The 27,857-nt window shown below is 27.6% G+C and overlaps 1 protein-coding gene across 4 annotated transcripts; it reads left to right on the plus strand.

Annotated features, from left to right (window-relative positions):
• Positions 1-1,205: 1,205 nt before the first annotated feature.
• Positions 1,206-27,382, plus strand: LOC119669474. 4 transcript variants are annotated; one of them, XR_005251611.1, is made up of 8 exons: positions 1,206-1,288; positions 1,515-1,592; positions 21,467-21,525; positions 21,608-21,712; positions 24,031-24,090; positions 24,144-24,217; positions 26,767-26,909; positions 26,970-27,382. XR_005251611.1 is itself a non-coding variant. In XM_038079372.1 (3 exons), exons 2-3 carry the CDS (start codon positions 26,780-26,782, stop codon positions 27,344-27,346), a joined length of 507 nt encoding a protein of 168 aa, XP_037935300.1. In that variant the 5' UTR covers positions 24,099-24,217; positions 26,767-26,779; the 3' UTR covers positions 27,347-27,382. The 4 variants fall into 4 exon arrangements, 1 of the variants encoding a protein (XP_037935300.1); XR_005251613.1 differs by having other exon boundaries at positions 21,608-21,647; XR_005251612.1 differs by having other exon boundaries at positions 1,215-1,262.
• The last annotated feature ends 475 nt before the right edge of the window (positions 27,383-27,857 follow it).

Raw genomic sequence — 27,857 nt, forward strand, 5'->3', positions numbered from 1 at the left:
AAGGCTATATCAGTTTTTCCGTTTTATATAAACAAACAGCTGTTGTATGGTGTTTATACGAGCTCTTGAAATTAACAGAATTTCAAATTTAATTGCAAATTAAATTGAAACGTGTTTACACCAGCGGTTTTATTGTCGCATAGTAGTAAGAGAGTAACAGGATCACAAGAGTACCACTAACATAATTTAATATTTTCGAATGCTTATATGGTAATTATAGTTTCCTTACTAGCTATTATTAGTTACTAGTTACTAGGTATTGTGTATGTAATAAACAATGAAATAAGTTATTATATGTAACTTTAAATTGTGTCTAAATTTAAACGATACTTATTTTTGTGTGGATATGCTTACATATCCACAACAACACGACACTGATAACTTTGAAATAAATTAACAATAAATAAAGAAATATATGTAAATAAATGAAAGGTTAATCCTCGCAGTTAAGACGATTAATTCATTGCCGTCGTCGAGTGTGCTCGTGTTGATCAGGGTGCCGATTAACATAAAATGGAATAATATTGGATATTGGCCAGCAGCAGCCAGGGGCAGCCAGAGCAGTAGCCAGCGGCAACCAGCAAATATATTTATTCCGACAAAACAATAATTAGGATTCAGCGAAATTATTATATTATTATATTATATTATTATATAAATTATAGGTATTATTTATTTATAGGTATTATATTTATTTTATATTTATTTTATAGGTATAGGTATTTATAGGTATTTATTATAGGTATTGTCTTAAAGCAAGATAATTTCGTATTAAATTTGATGAGTTCTCAGGAGTTTAATTTTTAACGATCCTTTTACTCTTCGAAAAGATGTAACCAAAGTTTACTAAAAGTTAAATTAACCTGCTAAAATTTGATTTTAGTATATTGCTGTAGCGCACATAACTTTTTTAATCATCAATGGAAAAATCTAAAAGCTATTGTATAAATTTTAAAAACTATTTAAAGATTTTTAAATTCTAACTGTAAAGATTTTTAAGATAGAAAACAGTCGTGTTCCAATTAAAATATTTTAAGCATAAGATTTCTCGTCGTCCTAAGATTTTAGTTTAACTAAACTAAACAGTTATTTTAAAATTGATATATATAAAATGCATAGTATACAATTTCATTCAATTTTGATTTTTATTCAAAAATAAATTTTAATTTAAAATTTTTATTCGAATTGTAAAATAATTTTTATTTTTTAAATATCCTAAACTTTCTACATACTTCTAATAAGCTTTAATTTCTGCTATATTGGTAATTCTTTTGTGTATTTAATAAATGTAAATATTATCTCGATAGTCTTAAATTGCTTATTAAGATTTTTGAATAAATAAGCAACTTAATTTAATTAATTTTTGATTAATATTTTTGAATTCCCTAATATGTGTCATAACACACATGAGAATTCAGAGATGTTAAGTTGAAGCATTAAAAAATAACTCTGAAATGTCAAAAATTTTTCTTATAGAATATAAATGACAGTTTATCACAGAATTTTTTTTATAGTTGAATGTTGTGCTCATTGTTGGAGAATTGCTGATTACCAAAAGACAAATGTGATAAATTAATTTTCAAGATATAAAGGTATGTTAATGTGATAATGACATTGTTAATGTCATGATTTTATATATTTTATAGAATTTACTAACGTTAAGATTTGAAGGTGTTTGGCTATTAATATAAATTTTTTCAGATTTCTTACGTGCTTAAATTGTTTTATGAAATTTTTGCATTTTTTTTAAGTTTATTTAAATAATTTAATAACTTCCACAATGCTTTTAAGTGTTCGGAAGAATGGCAAACTATATTTGCAAATTTGATTTATCTGAGCTTTTTCGTTAATATAATTGAACATAAATGATGAAAGGTGTATCTACATACATATGTAAATTCAATTAGCACAATTTTTCTTTTAAGAAACCGTTATTTGTACTCATTCTTGACTTAAAACAAAAAGGACGGTTAGGGTATTAGATCAAAGTGGTGGCCTGGCACACCAAAACTTAGTTGAGCTCAAATATAAGTTCATAGATTAGTGTTGTTGATATGAAGACTAGGACCGCATAGAAGGTCTATGCAAGGAAAATTTGCATAAAATATTTTGTTATCATCTTGTCTCATAACGTTAAAATGTAAATTATTTCAGAATGATATTAGGTCTGTTCCACGAGTTACTCGTAGTAATTTTGAGTAATACTGTGTATACACTAGTCCGTTCTACCAGCAAATTTTCAAGTAAATGAGAGCATCTGCGAGAGTGTAAATCTCTTATGAAATTTGAAAATGCTTCACAGACTTTCTCGTACATTTTATTTCAAGTAAAATTTGTGTTGATCTGTAAATCAGCTGTTTTGGTTCGAATTTTAATTTTTGTATTGTTTATTTGCGCGGCACTGGTGTTCTCACCAGACTTTACACAAAGCTGTTCTATAAAAATCTGCATAAAGAGCGTATTTTTACACTTTATTTGTGTTATGCTCTCAGTTTGTATTTTACTTGTGTTTTACTTGAGTTTTACTATAAGTAGCTCGTGGAACCTAATTTCTACAACTTTCATGTACTTAACGTTCTCAACTTTGCTGCAATTTTAATTCTTTTTCAATTTAGTAGCTCGCAATTTTATTTTTCAACCGCAAACATATATTGTTATATTTACAGTACAACAATATAGATATAGAATTTATTATACCATAGAATGCTTACATATGATATGTGCAGCTATACTATATAAATTGAAATAAATGGCTATGTTCTGTTTACAGAAAAAACATCTCAGGTTGCGTACTGATTTCAAAACTTAATGACATTGCATAGCTGGAGACTGCCAATACGTCATTGTAGCTTTTTTTCTTGTATCGAGAAACTATATTCGTACCAACAATTTTTTTTTCTTTTTTGAGATCTGCTCTGACCACAGTTTGCAGTATCTTGTGTTATGCGTTTGTTTGTATGAACCGAAGTAGTGCATCTTTAATAATGTTTATGTATTTTGTAAGTTTTTTTTTTAAATGCTTTTAATTTGCAGCACTTTTGCAGCAGTAAGAGTAAAAAAGAGAATAATATGAAATAAGAAAACATAGATGTGAAAATTGCTTTTCCCTGAGTTATACTCATATTACAAACTTTTCTCGATTGCATTTTGTCCTTTTGTAACAATATATGTATGTATGTACATGCAAAAGACAACTTGAATACATTAAATATTGGATTTGTTGAAAAAGTTTAAAAAATATTTTTCTTAAATAATAAACTTCATGTGTTATTGTATAATTTATTTGATTGAAAAAATGTTCACACTGAAATGAACGTAGCAAAAAATAAGAAGTCAGCATGTGAGTTATTAAATTAACATATTTGCAAATACGAAAATCATAAAAACCTATGGAACAAACTCCCTAAACTTGACACTGAAGCTATGGTATAAATGTTAATGTCATATAAGGCAGCGATGTCATCATTGCATATATTAGACCATACGGTCCCATAAAGGACCTTTCCAAATTCTCCTTTACAGCTTACACGATATACGGCACAATATACGGGGAAAGGAACAAAAATTGCTAGCAGCAGAGTTAAATAAATAAAAAAATAGCAAAACAAACAACAGTTATTAACATGAAACAGAAACAAACAAAAGACAAACACAAATAAAAGAGTAGGAAAATAAACATGCATAATCCGGGGGAACTGTGAATTCTATGCCGAATCCCACGTAAGAAAAAAGCATGCAGTTTTATACAAAAACAATGTCCGTTTACATTCATGAGTTTATACGTTAAGTAAAGCGCGAACATTATGAGAACTCGTACTGTATAAAATATAAGTCAGAAAAAATATGAAATATGCACTAAAATTTCGTTGTAAATAAATGCGTGCTTAAGCATTTGGTACGTGTGGCTTCATAAATTTTCATTTAAATAGCAAAATAAAAAAATGAAAATATTTTTAAAAAAAATTTCAACAAATTTTGCATTTTTTTCCACACTCGTACATATGTATGTATGTATTTGTGTGGAGTTTTAAGGCTCCTTAGTTCAAGATTTAATTAAAATAATGCATGCCTCAAGTAATTTTATTTGAATAAATTTCGGCTTCATTTAAAATTCTTTGATTAAATTTGATAAAAATATATACTTGAAAGTTTTGCAATTTATTTAAAGTCAACAATTTAAATTTATATAATTAAGTTCACTTCTTTTCGAAGCCTCTCTACTAAATATGCTAATTTCTATTAAATATAATAGTCACTTCCGTCATAACTGACGTTATGACTTATAACTTATAATTTAAAATATTAAATTTCCAATAAATAAGTAACTACTTCAGAATCTTTATTTTTTTGTTTTATTATTAGAAACAATTACTTGCATAATGTTTAGTTAGGTTAGATTACTGGGGCCGACCGAAGACGCACTTAGACCATGAGGTCCATTGTGATATCCTTAAAAATTTGACACCTGTCACTATAACTATTTAGTACTGGCCATATAGCCGTTGGCACAAGCTAAGGAAATAGAATTTAGCTCTCTTAGTGAATTGAAAAAGTGCGACCCTAAGTAGGTGTATTGGTGATTCCTCTTCCTCATCCTCCATGCAATGTCCACAGTGCAAGGAGGTTCTGATATTGAGCCCCGCACGGCATGTCTTTCCAACAGGCAGTGTCCCGTAATAATTTCCACTTCTTACCTAAATTTGCTCAGGTTAGATTTCCCATGATCTTTTCTTACTAATTTCTGACCAAAATTCCTTAATTTTAATACAGTCCATCTTCTCCTAAACGTCCGGTGCACACATAATTTTATTCGATGTAGACAGAAAGCAAGCGATTTACCCACACTTTCTTTTCCCAGAAGAATTGGTGCGGTGGTGCCATGTCTTGCTAGTTCATCTGTTATACAATTGCCTTAAATATCCGTATTCGAAAATATTCAGCCATCACCATGAGTAATGCAAGACAATTCAGCACTAACCTCGTTTTAATGGTCGATGAGTTTAAAGATTTTATAGCTGCCTGGCTATCAGTAAATATATTTATAAAATTAACGGAAGAAACATTGTGTTTCAGCCAAACTGAAACTTCTATCTGATATACCTTACATAATGTATTTTGTAATTTATGTACGCATTTATTTATAAAGAGCTTTTCGAAAACTAGTAAACTACAACAACAAAATTTTTTTTTCTATATTATTTTATTTAAATGAATTTTTGGCTGACCAAACAGCTGTTTCGAATATTGCCAAATACACATCATCAGTGGTCTTGGAAATAATTCTTGTATTTAATTATTTGTAAATAGTTTTTTGAGACTGCAAGTACCTAGAATCGAACTGCCAAATTTAAAGTTCAGAGTCATTTATTATATAACTATATAATATATAACTATATAATTTATGCGATAAAAGCTCTATTAAATAAACACTGTCGGTACCAGCTACTCTAATTGGTTAAAAATATTTTGTATGAAAAATGGAAACTGAAAAGTAGTAACCAAAGAGATGTTCGTTTAACACAGCTTTCACTGTATCATTATTTTAGGTTATGAAGAAAAAAAAAGACTAACAAAAATTGAATAATAGAATTTCATATTTTAATCAACTACATATTCATTTTTATAAAAAAGCGTATATAGCAACTTATAACGTATTATAATACTATTTAATTGTATACAGTATTAGTTCCTAACTGAAAATGTGTCAAATGAAAAATTATCGGTGTAGGATTACTATTGTTGTGTTTATAGATATAATCATATCTTTGACGTCTTTTGCTTTAAGCATTCTGACTACAGTATATAAAATTAATCTATTAATTTAGATATTTCTACATTATTTGCGGTGGACTGAATCTTCATATAAAACATAGAAAGAGGTAGTTTTATTGTCTTTTACGTTCAATGTAAACCCTTAATTACTATTATAAACTCCCTTTCTTCTTTTAATCTGATTGTGTGAAATTCTGTGTAATGCCAAGAATTAGATAGCGCTATTATATTAAAGATGTCTTAGTTAAATTGTTTCTTTATTCATAATATACATATTCATAATATTCATATTCATTATATACATATTAACATATTCATAATATGTTCATAATATACAAATATCGTGCCACATGACATGCATTTTGGTTACTTTTTAATCGTAACTCTACATGGTTAAGCGTTAATAATGAGTTTTTCTTTCCACTGTTTGTTATAATATATGTATAGAATTCCATTATTTTTGTCTGCTTTAATGTCCCTTGAACCTACAGTGGCCTGTCGACGTTTGTTTAACGTTTATATATACATATATATGTTTCACAGACGGCATAAGCATTTTATAAATGCTGTAATGGATCAGAGTACAAAAAGGATGGGGATCATTTTATTTCCTTAGTCAATAGATATTGTTATAGTCTCTAGTTTTTATTCAAGCTTGGTTGGGATTCTTTTTTTTTGTAATTATTTCTTTATTTTAAGATGTCAACAGAAAAAATTAATAAAATAGTAGGTTAAAAAATTGGACCAATGTAATGAAATTTCTTGATAGCTTCCATTACTAGTATTTCTTCAAAAAGCAACGTATGCTCTGTATTCATAAACTTACATTAATATATATTTTTATGATAAGTCTTTAAATAAAAAGTCACGGCTATCATCATTCAATATAATAATTGTTTTAAAATCACATTTATTATTAAATAAATTTTTCTTATATTTTTGAAACGGAAAGTCAAATACTGAAAAATGTGTGAAAGCAAAAAATACTAAAACTATTAAATTGATTTTTGGAAAGTGTTCTTATAAATGTCCCAAAACAACGACGTTCGAGTAGGTTAGATATTTTCGAATACCGAACATTTGGATCGAACTGCTTAAAATGCTTGAACAGCAAATCTGCTTTATGTTTCATTTTATTTTTGGTTTGGTTGTTTCAAAAACATGCAACAGTAAGTGCTCGGACACAAAATGATGTTCAAACCATTTTAGCACCTTGGTGTATCCATGTTTATACTAAGATCCGCGTTTCCTCAATATAATTGTTTACATTGTAAATTTGAAAATCTTGTTTTTTTATAAATTATTAGTTTGTCAAAGACTATTTATTTAGTTCTATCTGATTTTTATATTAACTTAGAAAAAATTAGCATATTAACTAATATGTATTGTTACAATAAAAACTATTTATTCCTACGCAATGATTTAAATGTTATTTACGATATACAGAACTTTTTAAAAATTTGTTACTGTTTTATACTGTGTTATATATAAAAAATATCAAAAATTTATTTTTTTACTTTTTATTGGTATTATAAATACCTATCCGCAATAAAATAATACATCTGTGTACTACATTACCAATTTAATATGCATCAAAAAATGCTTATACAATATTTTTATTTAAAAACCAAAAACAGAAAACATGAACAAAATACCTGCAATACAAATGTAAACAACATATATTCTTCTTCTTATGCAAACAAGACAGCAGCAATGCATATCAAAAATTTTTTCCAAAACGTTTTGCTGGATAGATATTAATATGCATTACCTTCGGGAAATGAGCACTACAATAGTTCACTACCCTTCGTGAAAAGACAGTTAAAAAGTTCACTACCTTCGGGAAAAGAACACTAACCAGAACATAAAACATTTCACATGAGATGTGGTAAACAGTACACTATAATTTTAGAGCATGTGTTCATGAACACCAACTTTGAACATTTTTTGATGTGTTTCGTACTTTATTTAGTGTTTTGTTCATTTAGTGTTTTTTAGCAAAAATACAAAACACTACACTATGTTTGTTACTTTACCGTTTATTTTCGTTTACTGGTTATGTCGTTAGATATAAACTTTTATATTATTTATATACATTGATTAAAAAAATAAAATTGTTCCCCGCATTCATGAATTAAAAATGAAAACTAATAGCAAATAAATATATTATATTATGTTAAATAAATTAACTATAAAATATAATTTACTAAAAATATTATAATACTCCCTATATTAAATGATTAGATATTTGGAAATTTATTTTTATTTACATATTTTTCTGTTGTCATTGTGTGAATCATAAGCTCTGTTAAAACATCATTAATTTTCTTTTTGCTCTGATATTGAGTTGCGTATCAAATCATGCCCACATCATTAATTTTGATTTTTATGGGCAATTTGGAACATCCGTAAAACTATTATTTACAGAAGTTCATCATGTTATACTTGATAAAACACATACATATTTATTAAATTTCGTGATTTATGTATTATAAATATTTTGCAAATACATAATTTATATCTTTCAAATCACATAAAATATCCATTAAAATCAATAAGTAAGCAGTTTTTGTACTCTGACAGAGTAAATCTTAAAACAGTGTATATTAAGATTCGTAAAATTTAGTTAAAAAATCTAGAAACACACTAATTTGGTCTTTTAGACCGCTATTGGGAATGATGGTTATTAGATGTTATTACAGGTAGATGGTTATTAGCATATGTAAAAAGAAAAATGTTAATGAATTTGTAAAATATAAGTCAGTTTAAACGTTAAGCAAATATTTATACATTTTACTAAATTTATACCATGTTCTGTAGATGCTATTTTAATGATTATTAAAACGAAATTAAACAGATTAAAAATGGTTTTTATCATTACTATGATAAAAATAATAACCCATTATAGTAATAGCAAAAACATAGAAATATAAAGACATGTAATTTGCCTCTGTTAAAAAAATCATGAATTCTGAAAAGGTACACGCAATGGGAAAAACATGTCTGTTCAAACGTATAAACAATCGAACTTATTATTTTATGTATGATCAATGCTATTTTGTTAGGGAAGTCAGCAATCAAACCAATAGCGAACATGTTGTATTTTGCTTGGACAAAATCATATAGAAAAAACTCTAATATCAGAGCAAATGCACACATAGCTTCTAGCTCATGCGTATGTAAGTTTCTTGGTAAATTTTTTCTACTCTTCTTTTTATTGCACACTTACTAAATATATATGTGCATGGGTAGGTGAGACAATATTTTTGAATGTGATGCTTGGATTTTGTTTGTGTGCTTTTTTTTTCTTAAAATATATGACTGGCTTCGTGTGCATGAAATGCACAAGTCTTCCAAATTATTTAAAATTTGATTTTTGCTGAAATTTTATACTAGCTTCATACTAAAATATGATGTTTGCCTATGACATGATGGAAAACACCGGAGTAGCGCAACCACAGTTGTTATTAGTGTAAATGCTCTTAATATGTTTGGCTATCAAGACTCGGCTATGCCATACAGTAATATTCATAAAAACCATATTATACAATAATTGATTATTTTTTATATATTAAGTTTTTATTATTATATTCTTATATCAAATAGAATAGAATTATTAACTAAATTTAATTACTTAAATTATATAGATTATACAATTATAAACCTTAGATAACTAATTATACAAAATTAACTAGAACTATTAACTAAATTTGATTACATATTACTTATAACTATTTAAAATAAAATTATTTATATAAGGGTGAATAATATTATTTATTGTTAATTTTTCTAATCATTCATAAATATTATTAGACTAATATTTTTACATAAATATACATTTTTACAATTTTTTTAATTTATTTTTAAATTTTGCATTATCTTGGCTACTTTTTAGTAGCCACTTTGAGTTCTTATATAATAGAACTTTTATTAAGAAGTCCAACAAAATTTCGCGATGGCTCCCGCACATCGGCTCCTCAAACCAATTTTCGCTTTGTACATTTTTTTTCATTTCTTCTTTTATGCTATTTATTATAATTTTTTTAATGCCATTTATATAATAATACTTTTCAAATATTTTTTTAAAAATTTCAAAATGTAAAACGCACATTTTATAGAGATCGTCCGAAGGATTTTTTAGTAAAAGCTGATCTACATCAAAGTTTTTGATTTTTATAAACTGTTCCGAGTACAGATCAAGCATTGTGTCTACTTTTGACGTGAATTCTAAACATTTTGGGCAGTTAATTTTTTTTAAAAAGATTTTCTTAATGCCGTAGCCTACAAAGTATCTCTGTACTGGTAAATTATTATTGTTTGTTGCATCTATAGAAGGAATATCATTTGATGTATTATCATCATCAAACTGTCTAAAAAGAAATTCTTCATGACACACATTTTTAATATCCAGAAACGTTGAATCATCTGATTCGCAATTGCTGTTGTTGCGGAAGTTTGAATGCATGATTACCTTCATGGATATTAGTCTGGCTAAAATATATTTTATTTCGTTAACAGATGGGTGCGTGTTAAGACCTGACATGGACCTTATTTTAAAAAATGTATTTTCCAAAGCGTCCTGGTTCAGTTTGCCAGGTAAAAAGTATGAAATTTTAGAATGTTTTTTAAAAAGATTTTCGGACAATTGTAGTATGGAATGAAGTGTATATATTAAACCATCAAAACATTTATAGTGGTTATTCTTAACAGGGGTAACAGTTTTCAGAAAATTTATATAACTTTGATATCGATCACGCTTTCCATCATCTTTTCTAAAAAATGGGCGTTTTAAAAAATTTTTATCCAAGATATATTTGGAATTCAAATCGTCAAATATATCGTTCATGGTCTCTATAAATTCGACTGTTGGGGAAACAGCGTTATTTAAGTTGTCATTTATTTTAAATAATTTAAGACCATCATAATATTTTATAGCCTGTGCCACAGATTTACTTAATAATTGTGTGGCCTTTCTAACGGACATTTTCTGAAAATTATTAGGATAAATATGTTCATATTTTAATTTAGGACATGCTCTAAAATGCATGTTTTCAGAATCTTTTTTAAATAAAACCCTAACAATTTCAGAGGAAGCAAAACTAGAATTAATTCTTAAATCTGTACTAAGAAAAGTATTTCTAATAGATTTAAATAAATGACAGTAATCATACAGAATATATACTGCATTACCTTTATAATGTAGTACAGCACAGTTGTTGGTTTTATTAAAATACATTTGGAAAAAGGCTACGTTAGTTGAAGCTTGGTCACAAATAATGCTGTGCACGCTCAATCCAATCGTAAATGCACAATCTAAATTTTCATATACAATTTTCTTTAGTGCAGTTTCTGGAAAAATAAAAAGTTTTGATCCACATGCATGGACTAGAATATAAAAAATACTCACTATCTAGTTGCTGAACTGGATAATAGCTAAGAGTGAACTTCCAACTAGCAAAAGTTGCTTTCAACATAAAAATTAAACATTTATTGGCAACAATATGTTCTATAGTTGCTCTGTCGGAATACAGTTCGAACTCTTCTAAAGTTAGATCTTCATTCTGTAATTGAATACGACATCTTTTCAAAGGGACATTAGAATTTGTCTCTAAAAACAATGACGGAACAGCATTAGACGGTAATCTATAAGATTTTAAATATATGCTTTCAAAATGCCGACTGCATATAAGCAATGTAGATTTATCCTCCACCTTGCAAGCTTTCAGCCAAGTATCTCTACAGGTAGCTTCTTTTGGAAAGTGAAAAAGTCTGTGTTTTTCAGAGGTGCTGGAACAAAACTGAATGCAACATTTTTTTCCCCTCTTTTTCACAATTAAGTTGGATTCATTTGCTACTTTAAAGTTATGACCTAATTTATAATATTATCATTAAAAGGAAACAAACAATAATGCTTTTGTGTACTACCTAAATTTAATGTTGGCACACATCCATGTTTTAATCGCCGATTTCCAATACAATTATCACTGAAATGTCTGCTGCAAAGCAAATCCTTTTTAGAAGGAACAAAACTATTTGAAAAGTTTAAATTTTGAATCCATTTTGATAATAAGGTTTTGTCATTTGGAAATTTAAAAAATTTGATAACACTTATGTCATTAAAACGACAATTCAAAATACACTTTTTATAAACAATAGCCATAATTTTTTAATAATTAGTAAACGCAAAGAAATATATGTATATAGGTATTGACTTGCACGCAATTAAATTTTGATTGAAATGTGATATGCAAAATATACGTGAAAATTTGTTACATATATGGAATATAAGGAATATCATGTAAATGGCATTAAAAAAATTATAATAAATAGCATAAAAGAAGAAATGAAAAAAAATGTACAAAGCGAAAATTGGTTTGAGGAGCCGATGTGCGGGAGCCATCGCGAAATTTTGTTGGACTTCTTAATAAAAGTTTTATTATATAAGAACTCAAAGTGGGTACTAAAAATTAGCCAAGATAATGCAAAATTTAAAAATAAATTAAAAAATTGTAAAAATTTATATTTATGTAAAAATATTAGTCTAATAATATTTATGAATGATTAGAAAAATTAACAATAAATAATATTATTCAACCTTATATAAATAATTTTATTTTAAATAGTTATAAGTAATATGTAATTAATAGTTAATAGTTCTAGTTAATTTTGTATAATTAGTTATCTAAGGTTTATAATTATATTCTATATAATTTAAGTAATTAAATTTAGTTAATAATTCTATTCAATTTCATATAAGAATATAATAATAAAAACTTAATATATAAAAAATAATCAATTATGTGTATAATATGGTGTTTATGAATATTACTGTATGGCATAGCCGAGTCTTGATAGCCAAACATATTAAGAGCATTTACACTAATAACAACTGTGGTTGCGCTACTCCGGTGTTTTCCATCATGTCATAGGCAAACATCATATTTTAGTATGAAGCTAGTATAAAATTTCAGCAAAAATCAAATTTTAAATAATTTGGAAGACTTGTGCATTTCATGCACACGAAGCCAGTCATATATTTTAAGAAAAAAAAAAGCACACAAACAAAATCCAAGCATCACATTCAAAAATATTGTCTCACCTACCCATGCACATATATATTTAGTAAGTGTGCAATAAAAAGAAGAGTAGAAAAAATTTACCAAGAAACTTACATACGCATGAGCTAGAAGCTATGTGTGCATTTGCTCTGATATTAGAGTTTTTTCTATATGATTTTGTCCAAGCAAAATACAACATGTTCGCTATTGGTTTGATTGCTGACTTCCCTAACAAAATATTGATCATACATAAAATAATAAGTTCGATTGTTTATATGTTTGAACAGACATGTTTTTCCCATTGCGTGTACCTTTTCAGAATTCATGATTTTTTTAACAGAGGCAAATTACATGTCTTTATATTTCTATGTTTTTGGTAATAGCCCATTAAAAGGGCTGTATTCAAAAGATAATAGTGTACTATAATCCAACTTAAGCATATCACCACAAAATGAAATACTTTTTAACTTCAAGCACAAAAAAACGTAAAAAATAGTAGTAAAAGTAGGAAATTGACAATTATGATATGACTTTCCATATAACATGCCTTTTGATCATGATCAAAAAGAGTGTACCATTATCGTGACCATTCGTCATATGATTGTCTGCTTAACATTGCCCTAAGGCGGTACATGGACAATTACTTTATGGATGTCTCTAGTTTCTCTGAGTAAACCAGTAAGTTCACATATTGTCATATAATATTTGGGTAAGAGCAGAGATCGTGGTGACCAGTTCACATGATCGATCATTACAATAACTAATTTGAATGTTATTTTACAATCAAACTAACCACGCCAATGAATGGCATATTATTTACTGATACAAAAGATGTCAAATGAAGCATTCGTTTTCTGCAAATACGGGGTTAGACGATTGAACTGTTATCTATTCAAGTGATCATATCTTATTGGATGAAATCATTTTTTTATTGATTCAAATTACAAAATTTTGTGGGAATAATCAAAATTTCAGAATCCATTCACTTTAGCTCGATGTAGTCACGTTTTGTCTTGACTATGGCCTTCAAACGGTTAAAAAAATAGTTGCTTGTTTCACGAATGTGATCTTTCGGTATTTTGGCCCATTCCTAAACAATGACTTTCTTCAGCACATCCATACTGACATATTTTTCATATATTGCAAATGGTAAAGTATGCAGACAAATTTTGAATAAAGCAGTTATATTTCAAATATTTTAATATTTAAAATTTTTAATTCATTTTTTGATATTATTTTTTCATGAGCTGTTTATATAGAACTGTTTAAAAAGCTATATCTTAATCATTTAAAAATACTTTCTTTATATAGAATAGAATCCCGAACCACTCGAGATTATTTTCTTAATATATTAATATTTACTTAATATATTAAAAACATTTTAGACTAAAGCTTATATTTATTTAAAAAAAAATATTTTTTAAAATCCACTAATATTGCTCCAAATACAGTCCAAATTCCATAACTCGTAGTGCCATTTTGCAAAAAACTGTTCCACTTATGAAGACTTCGAGTTAAAAAATTCTTTTGTAATTGTATGCATTTTGCTCTCTAAACCCTGTTGGACTCTATTTTGTTAGAGTTATAGAAAATTCGAGTTATAGAAGTTCGAGTTATGGAAGTTTGTCTGTATAACAAAATTTTCTTATTTTGTAATATTAAAACTTTCAAGTGTAAATATCTCGTTTTCGAAGGAATTATTAGGATATGTTCATTATAATAATTAATTACTAAACAATGAACAAACTAAACAATGAAATCTTTTTAATATAACCGAAAAATTTTATATACAAAAGTTATTGAAAATTTAATTAGAATCAATAGCCTTTCATATCTTCTGAAGAATACTTGTTTATCATCAAAATTTAGAATATTTAAATATTTAAGTACCATTTGTAACTGAACGAACTTCATACATATACTGTGTAAAAGAATTATTTTAATAAAATTAAATTTATTTAATATTCCATTCAAACACTAAGTCAAATGATTTTCATAACAACATAAATCTTAAATTTACATGTTGGAATTATAAGTGTCATACATTTTTCTTTATGAATAATTTTCCTTTCAGTTGCTGTGAAAATATTCCTTTCTTCTATTTCTTTTATGCTGAGCTCAAAGTGTTAAATCTGTTTTCCAAATAATTGAAATCTTTTGTTGTTTGTGTAAGCATAGTAACTGCCATTGATGCTGTGTGTATGGCAGAAATCGATGGAGCATGGAGGAGCGATTTTCATTCAGGAGCTTGTAATTCAATGGTATCAGATTTTAAATTACTCATCTTTCCATTGTTTGAAAATGACACACATGTGACAAATTAGATTTTGATGAAAATTTCTTTTGTTGAGCAATTTAATCCGATGACTCTGATGAAAAATTAATTATTTGATGAATTTTAAGTTTCATTTGGTGTTGCTGGTCGGTTTAAGTCTAATGATTTAAATTTTCTGATGGAAAGATAATTTATAATAGGAGTCAAATAGAGTTTTTATTTTTCAATTTTTTTTTTTATTTGAATTACTTTGGAATATACATTTTTTTTAAGGCAATAAAATCTATATTATATAGTAAATTTACATCAAATTTAATTCTAAGTTATGAATAAATTATATGAAATTTTTTTTATATATCTGTTGATAGTCTATTACAAATACGACCGCACAAATTCTTCTGGAAAAAGAAAGGGCGGGTATACCACTTGCTTCCTGTCGGTATCGAATACAATTATGGGTACACCGGACATTTAGGAAAAGATGGTCAACAGTGACAACCTATTCCTAGAATTTGTCTAAGATAGTGGAAGTTATTGCGGGACAATGCCCGTTGGGAGGATATGCCGTGAGACTCAGTACCACGACCTCCTTGCACTGTAGACGTTGCATGGAGAATGACGAAGAGGAATTACTCATACACCTTCAGTTATACTGTCCTGCTTTCCTAAGACATAGAATCTCCTACTTAGGCTCGCATTTTTTCAATTCACTTAGAGAGCTTAATTCTATTTCCCTAGCTCGTGGCTTTGTGGCTAGTACTGATTGGTGATAGTAACAGATGTGAAATTCTTACGGCTATCACAATGAACCTCATGATCTAAGTGCGTCTTCGAACGGCCCCAGTAACCTTACTTAACCTATTACAAATAATTGTTGATATTTAAACATCATACAATTGAAGTATTACTACTAACAAGAGGACAAACAATTAATTGAATTATTGTTATTATAACTGATACTGATTTTCTAATATTTCTTAACTTAAAGTGTGCCGACTTTATATATTAATACGTATATATCACTGTTATCACTATTATATCACCCACCATATCAATTTCTTGATCAATGTCTTGTATTTTTGTATATATAAAATATTATTTGTTTTTTGTTTTAAGTCTTATCTATATCAAATCCGGAAAGTTTCATTAATTTTAAACATGGTATTAATGATCATTATCAAGTAGTAATTTTTAATATTGGGGGTTATAGTTATTCCACTTTCAAGTCTATGTTAACTTTAATGATTTCAAAACCAATGTTGGACATAATATATAGTGCAGAAGTCTGTCTCAAACGTCATTACTGTGGCTAAATATGCTACTGACATGGTTTTTAACAAGTTTAAAAGCTTTGCATCTACAGCCGAAGCTCTGCTTGATTAAAACTTGGTATGACTGCTATAAAATAAAAGATAAAAAATTAAAGGAAAACTAATACTACATTATTGACAGAGGATTTAGCAATTCTTCGAAATAACTCAGTCAAATAATTTGATATGCTTTAATATGGCAGCCTTATATCGAAAAATCTCATAAAGACAGAACGACTAAAAATTAATTTAAAAATAAAACGATAAAAGTATAAAAAGGCAAAAATTCCGCTTTTAAAAAATCTGAGTTCCGTATGACAGACCTTGCAGCATAGGTTTCGTGACTTCAAGCAAAAATATTATATGTTTCATACATATATTGATTTTCTCTAATAACATTAGTAAAGAATATCTTTCACATTCCTTAAGTCTTTTCTGCTAAACTCTAGTTCGAAGGAGTCCTTTTATATTGAAATTTATAGTTTTTCTATAGAAATAGTCATTTAAAAAATATTTTAACCATTAAATTATATACTCCAATTTTTTTATGCCATGAATTAGTTATTTTTAAACAGATTTTATACTAATTATTTTTTGAATTTTTGAATTTACAGTTTTATTCTAGTTATTAATGAATGATACTCTATGTTTTAAATTGAGAACAGTTTCCATTAATGCGTGCCGCACATTCATTATCAGCGGGCCGCAATATATTATCCGTGGGTCGCATATATATTATCCGTGGGCCGAACAATAATATCCGCGGGACGCATACAGTTCGTGGGCAGTGCTTTGGACAACCTTGATCTAGCATATATAGGCGCAGTTTTGTTATCACAGGCCCGGTTATAAAACTAAGTTTCTCACTTTTACTGTAATTTTTTATGTATTCATGTAACTGATATTTTTTATCGCCATTTATCACAAAGTAATTGCAATCCACTACACTCTTAAAATTAATGCAAAACTACGGTTTTCAAGCGTACGACTGGAAACTAATGTTAATTGGTACACTTTACTTTTATATGTTTTATGGCCGTGTGTAAGTTCGAGTAAATTGATGGTAAATTAAGGGAAATAGTAAATTATGTCGGTATAGCAGCAAATGTTGCTATTTTCCAGAATTTCGAGTAGGGTAAATTAGATTAAAATTAGGTAAATTAGGTGTTACCATTGTGAAAATTTAATAACATGTTAAATAAATAAATTTAAAATCTAGAAAGAAATAAATATTTACATAAAGGCAGTGCAGAATATCCCTAGGAAATCTCAATTTATTTTACCTCAATTTACTTGAACTCGCACACGGTTTATATATATGTTTATAGTTAAAAAAAAATTTGGCTATGTTTGTTGTGAATCTAATTTAATGATTGATAATTAACAAGTTTAACAACAATTTTAAACAATTACTCGGATAAGTACCACATAGTATTGAATAAATGGAATATTAAATAATAAATTCTTTGCAATTTAATGACACAATTAAGTTATGTTTTGCTACCATAACAATAAATTGAATTTATTTCACTTTATTTAAATTTCATTTTTATTTAATTGTGCTTGATTTATTGGCTAATATTTTTTTGCATGGTCGATAACATAAAAACACACAAAGCTTAAGCAAAAAAAGATATATAATAATAACAATAACAAGGACATGCGGCGTTATGCACCATAAGTGACCGAAATAAAACAATTAGTTTTGATAGCTTTATGAGCTCTAACAGGTTAACATAGTTCTGGTTGGATACTACTACTGGTACATGACACATGACGATTTAAAATGCTGCACCACCGAAAACTGTGTTCCAAAAAATCAACCAAAATATTGCAAAGTCATAAAAGGACATTTAATATTTGTTGCGCTTGAATTGTTGGTTTTTCTTAGTTTATTTTGCATCTGCATATTTTTTTGACGGTGCGCATGTCGTATGAATCCTTTTTCAAACACAACCTAGAATATCCTGTTTCAATTTTTTGTGTTTTTATGCAAATGGCATGTTGCTACTTTTATAAAAATTTCATTTTATATACGAGCATATCCTGCTTTCCATTCGTTGTTGACCTTCAGCAAAACACAACATCCAACATATTGTTTTTGCTCTAACTTTTCGTTGTCATCTGGTTGCGGATTTATTCTGTAGGACTTAACGTCTACGACTGCCACTCTGTGCTTAAAATTTTAATATTTGATGTGCATGATGAAGTGAATTCGAGGTAAATCCTAAATCCTTAAAGGTAGGATTTAAGATGTGTTTGTTGTTGTTTTATTTTTACATTTTTACATGTTTTACATGTCGCGTAAGTAATAATATATGCTTTAATCATTTCATTTCTTATTTAAAATGCACAAAACATATAATACTGAGCATATTCATGTAGGTCATTCGTTATATAGAAAATTTTAAAATATTTGCCCCACAAATACCACATTCAAATTGTTATTTTTACTAAAAATATTCCTCATTCACTCAAAGATATACATATTTTAGTATCAAGTGGAATTGTAAGTTTGAAAACTAAATTTAACAAGTTTTGAATATATATTTTGTCGATTTCTGCAAACAAACTTTGCAAAATGAATATTTTCATCAAAAGAACAAATTACATGGCAAAAGTTTTTTTTCAATTAAACAAAGTCGAAGCTCAAACTATTTTTTTTTTTTTTTGTTTTCTATATTATTGCTAAAATGTAAAAAACTAAAAACACTACAAATATGATTGATGTTATTAGAAACGTAAAAAAAACTAAATGGAAGTTGTAACAGTTATATTGTGTTTATAAATATAAAAATATCTTTTATATATATCTTTTGTATATCTATACATAATAATAGGTAAACTACAAATCTGTTATAATGTTAAGGCTAGTTGAGTCAGTGCACTTTACTCTCTATTAACTGCAAGGTTTCTTCATAATTGCTCTCCACGCCTTGACTGGATTATTGTTTATCACTTCATCAAACTAAGTAATAATTGACTTCAGATCTGCATACTTCCGCGAGGAGCCTGTAACCATTCTGAGATTCGATAACGCCTGTCAGTTTTCGTAAATAATCTCAAGGCTCTATCCTTTATGTATTTTTTGTATGGATTAATCTTGATGTCCCTGAGGATGTCATTCATTCACCATGGTACTTTGAAAAGTCTTCTCAGAGCCTTCTTTTGTGTAATTTCTAGCTGGCGAATATTACTGTTTGAGACCTTGCTGAACACTACACATCCATATAGAAGTGACAGTCGAATTATTTGGTTATATAACAGCTTCCTGTTTTTAGAATTAAGATTTTCATAGTATTTAGTTTGCGAGAAAATTTCTAACATATAACGGATATTCACTCTGTCTTGTAAAGTCTTTGCAAGGTGCACAAAAGGGTATACCCAAATTGCATGAGTACCAGAACGCCTCTGTTGCAGAATTGCAACATCAAAATAAAACAGCACTTTTTGTAGCATACATATCCACATATCAAAAGAGTTGTTTTTTTCCTTTTTTTGTTAAGTTGCAAGCATATATACATGGATTTAGGTATAGCAAGATTGCAAGTAATTGCAAGAAACTTTGTGGTTCTTCAACCACTGCAGCGATATAATAACGGAGATTCGTGCATTTTGGAAGTATAGCTAGAAGTAGCTATACTAAGTAGGTGGTAGAATTTCGGGCAGATATGATAAGTCAATGGTTGATGAATATCTATTCTGAAATCATTTCTCAATTGCTATGTAAGATCCAGAACTTCAATATTTTTCACATTGATGTCGTTAAATAGACGTTTCTTATATTTGACAACATGTAATAAACAAACTCATCTACCTACAGATTGGATGTAATGAAAGTTAAGTTGAAAATAGTGCCCATTTAAGTAATTTATTTCATGACATTTAGTTATATGCTCGATATGATGTTTCTAGTTTAGCTTGTTAAAGAGCTGTAAACCCAGATATTACATCTGAGTAACGTTTTGCATCTATAATTCGAGCTGTAACACATGGTCTTGTTACCAAGTGATTCAATCTTGGTGAAATTTTTTTCGCTTGGGTTTTTTAAAATAAATACATTCATTGCGTTGAAGAAGCACACAAATGACTGATTTACTGGTAGCCTATCGCAAGAGTCAGACATCCTCACAATTTCAGATACGGTTCTCAAGTCATTATAGTTAGACAGATATAACTAGAGAGAACTAAACATCCTTACACTTTAATGATTAGATGTGATATACTCACGATATCTATCTTAGCTATAATTCTTAAATCACTTTAAATGACCTTTTAAATGACATACAACCACCCGCAATCTAGTTGAAAAATATTATATGAATCTTTTTTTGTAAAATTACTTTCGCTCACAGGTAGTTTTAATTATTTCTGCAACTTGACTATTAATGTTTCTAAAAAGTTCAAAAACTGAACAATTTTAAATAAATGAAATTTTAATTTAATTTGGAAAATTCGATACTAAATTGCTAAATACTAGTTTTGTTGTTTCTATACTTTTTGGATTTAAAATCTTACACCACGTATTGTTTTCAGCTAAATTATAAACTTCAAAGTAAAAACGAAATAGTTTTGGTATTCATTAAAACACCTCATTCGTCCTGGATTTGTGTCAATAGTTGCTATGCTTTTTCAATGTTTCTATAAAAATACAATATTTGATTAGTTCGGGTTTTGGCTATTGAGGATTTCAAAATTAGATGTGTAGATGAATTAAATTGAAACGTTAAAGGAATGTTTGTTTAGAATTCCACACATATTTTGCTGATTAGTTAACGCTTAAAGGTAATTTTAAATTCGTATATATTTAAGCAATCAACTTAATGAAGACCAAGTACAAATTAGTTTAAATGTTATATTTTTTTTATGGTTAATGAAATTAAAAATATTTTATACTTAAAAATATTTATATCAGTTAAATCAAACATTCAGGAGTTTTTAAGTTTTATACAATATTTAAGATTTTAATGTTGTAATTTAAATTTATATTTGGTATTTAACATTACGTTTATTGCTATAAGGAATTTAATTATTCTTATTTCTAATTTTAGTTTCCTCTTCTTAACTTTTTATTTGATCTGATTTTCAACATTCCAATACACCTGAAACGGTAAGTAAAACAATACTCATTATTTTTAAAATTACAACTTAAATAAATATAAACTATTATTTCAACTTCTTATTCATTGCAGTGACTTATAACTCAGGTATCAACCATTTATAAGAACCAAGGTAAAGAATAAGTTTGGATTGAAATAATTTCTCCATATATTATTGGTACTGTTACTAAATAAAAGGTAGATTTTTGTTAAAGTTTATTATGCCCTAGACAATATATTGATCCGAAACTGGTATACAAGAGATACACAGTAATTTACTTTCAAAATGTTAGTTAGATACAAATCACACTTGTGTATTCTACCATAATTATTTTAGTATTGTGTGTTTAATGTATTTTAACTTGTGTATATAACTCTGTTCATTTATTTATTGAAATTAATATAATATATTGTATACGTTGCGCTAAAATACCGAAAATTATTATATAATATAATGTATATATTATTCGGATTTCATCATATATCATATTATAATTATTTAACTTTAATTTATTTTCTCCTTTTATTTTATATTTATTTATTTTTCATTTTACATTTTAAAAGAGCTGCTTCGAACAGTAGTGAACTACAACAACAAAAATTTATTTAAACGTTGTCTTGAAAATAATTCTTGTATTTAATATTTGTGAATAATTTTTTGAGACTACAAGTACCAGGAATCGAACTATTATCCTACCAAATTTTTCATTTTATTTATATGACAATTTATTTAAAAATTTCACTTATACCCATATTAACAGAGCTTCTTTGGTAAATAAGTTTTGGGTAAAAAATTAGTTGATGGCGTTGCAAACATATGTACTTATTTTGTACTATCACAAATATATTAAATACAGAAAGATATAAGAAGATCTTTACACATTATGAGTTCATTTAGTATCTTCAAAACCGCGATCTTTACTATCATAGAAGTAGGTCGACTGATATCAGAAGCATCCTTACACAAATTGTAATTTTTTCCAACAGTAGAGTTGCTATTCTTGCGCTGTCCAATCAATCATTCCTATCTAGTAGCATCATTAGCAGAGGAACAAATACTAAATCTGATTAAAAGGTTCTCATAATTATTTTTTAAGATAACCAGAACATAAATAGAAAACTATAACAAACTGAAAAAAATTGGAATTAACATTGTCAAGCTACAATTTGTTGGGAACAGAAATCTTACTTAGCAAAGTCAAGATCTAAGAAAGACAAAATTTGTGGCGATGTTGATAAACCACTGCTCACCGAAGAGCTATATTAAAAAGTCAAGTATCCCATTCAACCAGATATGTAAAAGTTTCTTGTAAAAAGTAAAAAAAAAAAAACCAATTGAGCAGTTGGTTGTCCACACCTAGCAACATTGAAACATTCCAATATAAAAATCTATAAACTAACTTAACTGTTTAGTAAATCTTCATATATAATTTTCAACGATTTTGACAATGAAGGTTCTCATTACCGATTCTGTATTAACAAAACTGTGCGTAGCGCTACTTGGAAAGAAAAAGAGAATCATCATAAAAATCTGGAATGTAACATTCCTATAGAGGGATGTGCATACTAATATACTAATTTGTGACATTATGTAGAATAAATGAAGGAGAGTACACAATGACTACATATCACTTAATAGTTAACAAGGACTTATATTCCTAGTTGGTTTCCTGTAAAGTTTTTTACGATTAACTTCAGTGGTGTAGGTTTTTAATAATACGGTAGCACAATGCACCAGTAGGCGTAAGTTGATAAAAAAAAACAAAACAAAACTTCAGTGGTGACTTTTTTTTGACAATCACATTAAAATTTAGACTTTTAATAATAGTGAACTTATTGTTAAATAAGAAATTAAGATGACGTATAAAAATAATGAAATACCTAAAAATATAGAACAAAGTTATTGAAAATATTGTTTATTTAGCTCTGAAGTTTCCAACCTCAGGTGGTCCACAAGATAGTTAAAAATGGTCTGTGAATTAGGTTTAAAAGATACGGATACATAGCTTGTAGTTTGGCCACTGATACCTCACTTATTAGAAAATAAATACAAAAATTTCCAAGTAATTTTATGTCTGTTTTATAGCCTCTACAATGTACCTATGTACTTATAAAATTTATTATACATTATACCAGAGATGCATAAAGCATCTTAAAATAATAATACAGTTCATAATTCTTAAATTTTGTGATCCCTACTAAATATAAAAATATCATAGTGGTCCTTAGTCAAAAATTGGTTGGAAACCACTGATATAATTTAACCTACACCTACACTGAATACATTAATTATTAAAGTTTATTATTCGTTTATCTTTTCACTCTGTATTAAATGTTTGATTACAGTTATATAGTACTTTAGTATTTTTTTTTTACTGATATGTAGTAAATGACATAGAAATCTTACACTATTTAAAATAAAAAATATATCACAGTATTAAATGTTATAAAAAAATATACACAAAATTTTAATTTAATAAAAAATAAATACATTAAAATAAAATTTTTTATTTCAGGTCGTACTGTTTCAAATCTGAAGTTAACTTTGATTTAAAAGCAAATACTACGTCTCAGAGGTAAAAAAATTTAACTTTTGATTTGTAAAAATCATCGTTAAATTTCTTATTAGTGATTTTGTGATAATATTCCTCTTCGTTCCTGCAAATTTTATAAATAACATCATCTGTGCTAAGCTCAATTGTGGTAAGTTTCTTATTGTATCGATTCTCACAAACAAATTTATCTAAAGTTCTTTTTAAAGTTATGTGAAAATGATTAAAAATATTTTTAACTTTCCAACAAATTTGCAATATTTTAACATAATTATTTAAATTAATTTAAAAAAATTTGTTTTTTAATAATTAAAAACATTATTATTATTATTATGTTGAGGCTAGTTGAGTCAGTGCACTTAAGCACTTTTACTCTCTATTACCTACGTGGTTTCTTCATAACCCCTCTCTACGCCATGACTAGATTATTGTTTATCACTTCATCAGGCTCCCCAGGAGCCTGTAACCATTCTGAAATTCGATAACGCGGTGTTGGTATGCCTATCAATTAATTTTCGTAAATAATTTCAGGGCTCAATCCTTTATGTATTTTTTGATCGAATCAATCTTGAGGTCCTTGAGAATGTCGTTCATCCCAATGTACCATGGTACCTTGAAAAGTCCTCTTAGAGCCTGGCTTTGTGCAATTTTTAGCTGGTGAATAGTAGGATTTGAGGTCTTGCTGAACGCTACACATCCATATAGAAGAGCTTCCTGTTCTTAGCAATGAGATTTTTATTTTTGAATGGCGGTTGGAGCTAATAAAGAATTTTGGCACAGCTTATTCTTTTCAGTTGAATATGTTCAAGCCATTTGAATCGTTTGTCCACCCAGTTTATTACCATATCTCCTACTCTCACTCTCGACGGGTTCTGTCTCCACTTACGCGTAATAAACAGAGCCTTAATTTTTTTTATTATTGATTTTTATTTTCTGTTTCTGGAAATACTCCAGTATAAGGTTTTTATGCTTTGTGTTGGTTATATTTAGAAAACATTTATCCGAGTCTACATGCATTTTTCTCCAGATTCATTCGCTTTATTTCTTATTATTAATTTAAGAAATCTGTGTTCTCTAATATTGAAACTAATTTCTGTACATAAGTATTTATCTTAAAATTCATTTGCTTTATTACTTATTATTAATTTAACTTTATAGCTTATCACTTAATTTAAGCGTATTTAAATTTTAAGAAGCTTAGCTTCCAACACATAAGTGAAAAGTCTTTAGCAGTAACAACAATTTTTCAACTTTTCAATATAGCACCATAATCGGATTAAAAAATAAATGAGCCAAACGTGTAAGGGACGTGTTTTCTTTCTAAACTTTTCTGTTTGTTTCTAAAATTTAGATATCTGGAGCTCGTATGTTGTGGTAGCAGGTGTGTGAACTCATCAACAGACACTCGAAAAATGTTGCTGACATATGCTCTTTTTATAGCCACCGACAGGTTTGGTACATTTTGTTGATTTTGCTAGATGACAGGGGGGAAGGTTATGGTGATTTACGAATCTTTGAAAAACATTTCACCATTTTCGGTAATCTACTGCAAAGGCTTTCTGTTATGTTAAAGATAAATTGTTTGTATATAAAGGGTTTATGGGATTGAAATTGAATTTTCGATGGACACATATAAATGATTTATTGATAGACCTGCATTTCTTATTTGTAACATATTTATAGTTCAGCTTAATTGAATAAAAATTATGATTTTGTTGTATGTTTTATATATTTCATATATATGGATATATATTTTATATATAAATAAATAAATATTTCTTATGGTCAGTTAAAATATATTCAGTTATCTTAATTGTCTATATCAGGGCTGTCCAAAGCACGGCCTATGAACCTATACGGCCCGTGGCTAACATTTGTGCGTCACAACATTATTTTATTTTTATGCTACCCCAACTAAATGAATTGAAATATATTAAGTAATTATTTATTAAATAATTTTTTAGAATTTATGTTTCTTTACTTAATTAACAAATACTTTAGTATATATTTCTTTCTAAAACTCTGGTTCAAAAAACTTGTATCTAGTGCGCTCATTACATTTTTTGTATGGTGATATAGATAAAATTGTTATAGATAAATAAATGAGGAGTTAATAAAACTAAATTTAACATTATTGCCGTGTTTTTATTTTTCTCCGCAAAAATTATATACGTTTGTATTTATTTCTGCGGCTCTCCAACCTATTTAATGATTTGTTTTGGTTCGCGATCTTATCTGGTTTAGACAGCCCCTGGTCTATATATTAAGAAAGATTCTTACTTAAGAGCATTTAAGTTTATTTCAATTTATTATCGATTGAGTTCAGGTTAATAATACAACATAGAGTCTACTAACACAAAACGAGCATTGGTTTCAAATCACAATCTGTAGTATTTTTTATTTTTTAATTATATATTACCTATCAGTTGATCCTTGACTATTCAATTTACACATATAAGACATATTGGAATAATATAATTTTTTCTATAAGCTATTATTCTATTTTGTAGATACTGAAATTGTGATAATACAATTAAAAAGTGTATTTCGACGTTTATTATTTTACCAAAGACTGAATTACCGATATTCTCCAAATTTTTAAAGCTTTTGTGTATAAAATATGTATGATAACTTCTTTTCAGTAATAAAATAAAATTATTTATAATAATCATAATTATAATTAAAAATTTGTTTTTCTAGAACATTTGGAAACATGGAAAATTATTTTCGTAACAGTTGCTTTGCAAAGTTAACAGAGAACGCCAAAAGTTATCACTGGCAGGATGTATTCATGTGTTTAGGCATTGAACCGAACTCTACAATTGAGTTATTTAATGTAGACTGTATGTTAATATTAAATACATTATTAAATAACATTTTATTTTATTTATTTATTTTTTTAGTTAAAAAGTTGAGTGGCGTTCTATGTGTCAATGACAACCCTTTGTTGATCAAAGCAAATGTTATGTATACATATTTGCAAAGTTTTATAGGAAGCATTCACTTAATTGACGATATTCTATTTTTTGCCATTATCTTAATGTCATTTCTTACGATATGTCGCGCAAGTATAAATTATCGTTACGAAATATTTAGATTCCTTCAAATATGTGCTATAAGGACTTTTAATTTGTTCTGTGTACCATTTCGGAAATTGGGGTTTATGCGAAAATTTTTCAAAAGTAAGTCTAAAAAGAAATATAATACGTTAGATGATACAAAGAGCAAATTACTGGGCAAGCGTCAAGAACAAGACAGGCAAAATACTAAACAAAGTTAAAAACGGAGCACTTTCTTGTGTTGAATTTGTTTCCATTTGTATAGCTTTATTTCATTTTGTTTTATTCATTTTATTTATAAAACAATTGTTAAATATATTTTATTATAAAATATAAGTCTGTGAAATACTTGTTTATAATATATCAATAAAATAAAATTTTCTCTTTAGTTGAGAAATATGTATATATATATTTTTTTTTTGTTTTACTGATCTTACTAATCTAATAGTGAGAAACTAACCTAGAAATAAAAATAGTGCTTTGAACGACGTAAGACATGTACGACAAAAAAACTAAATTCGTAAAGCAGCTGTACCAACTAAAAAAACAGATATGTATCAATAAATTTCAGTGATAATAAAAAGCAAAAATGCTATATGAAAATATGTTTTATTCATAAAACAAAAAAAGAATGTGATCATGATTAAAATGGCATGAAAGTAACTAGTGAAAGGTTGATATTAAAAATTTAGTTGGTCTGTGGAAGTGACTTAAGTTCACAAAGTTTACTGT

This window comes from Teleopsis dalmanni, chromosome 1 (assembly GCF_002237135.1).
Source record: "Teleopsis dalmanni isolate 2A chromosome 1, ASM223713v2, whole genome shotgun sequence".
In the NCBI taxonomy this organism is placed as follows: domain Eukaryota; kingdom Metazoa; phylum Arthropoda; class Insecta; order Diptera; family Diopsidae; genus Teleopsis; species Teleopsis dalmanni.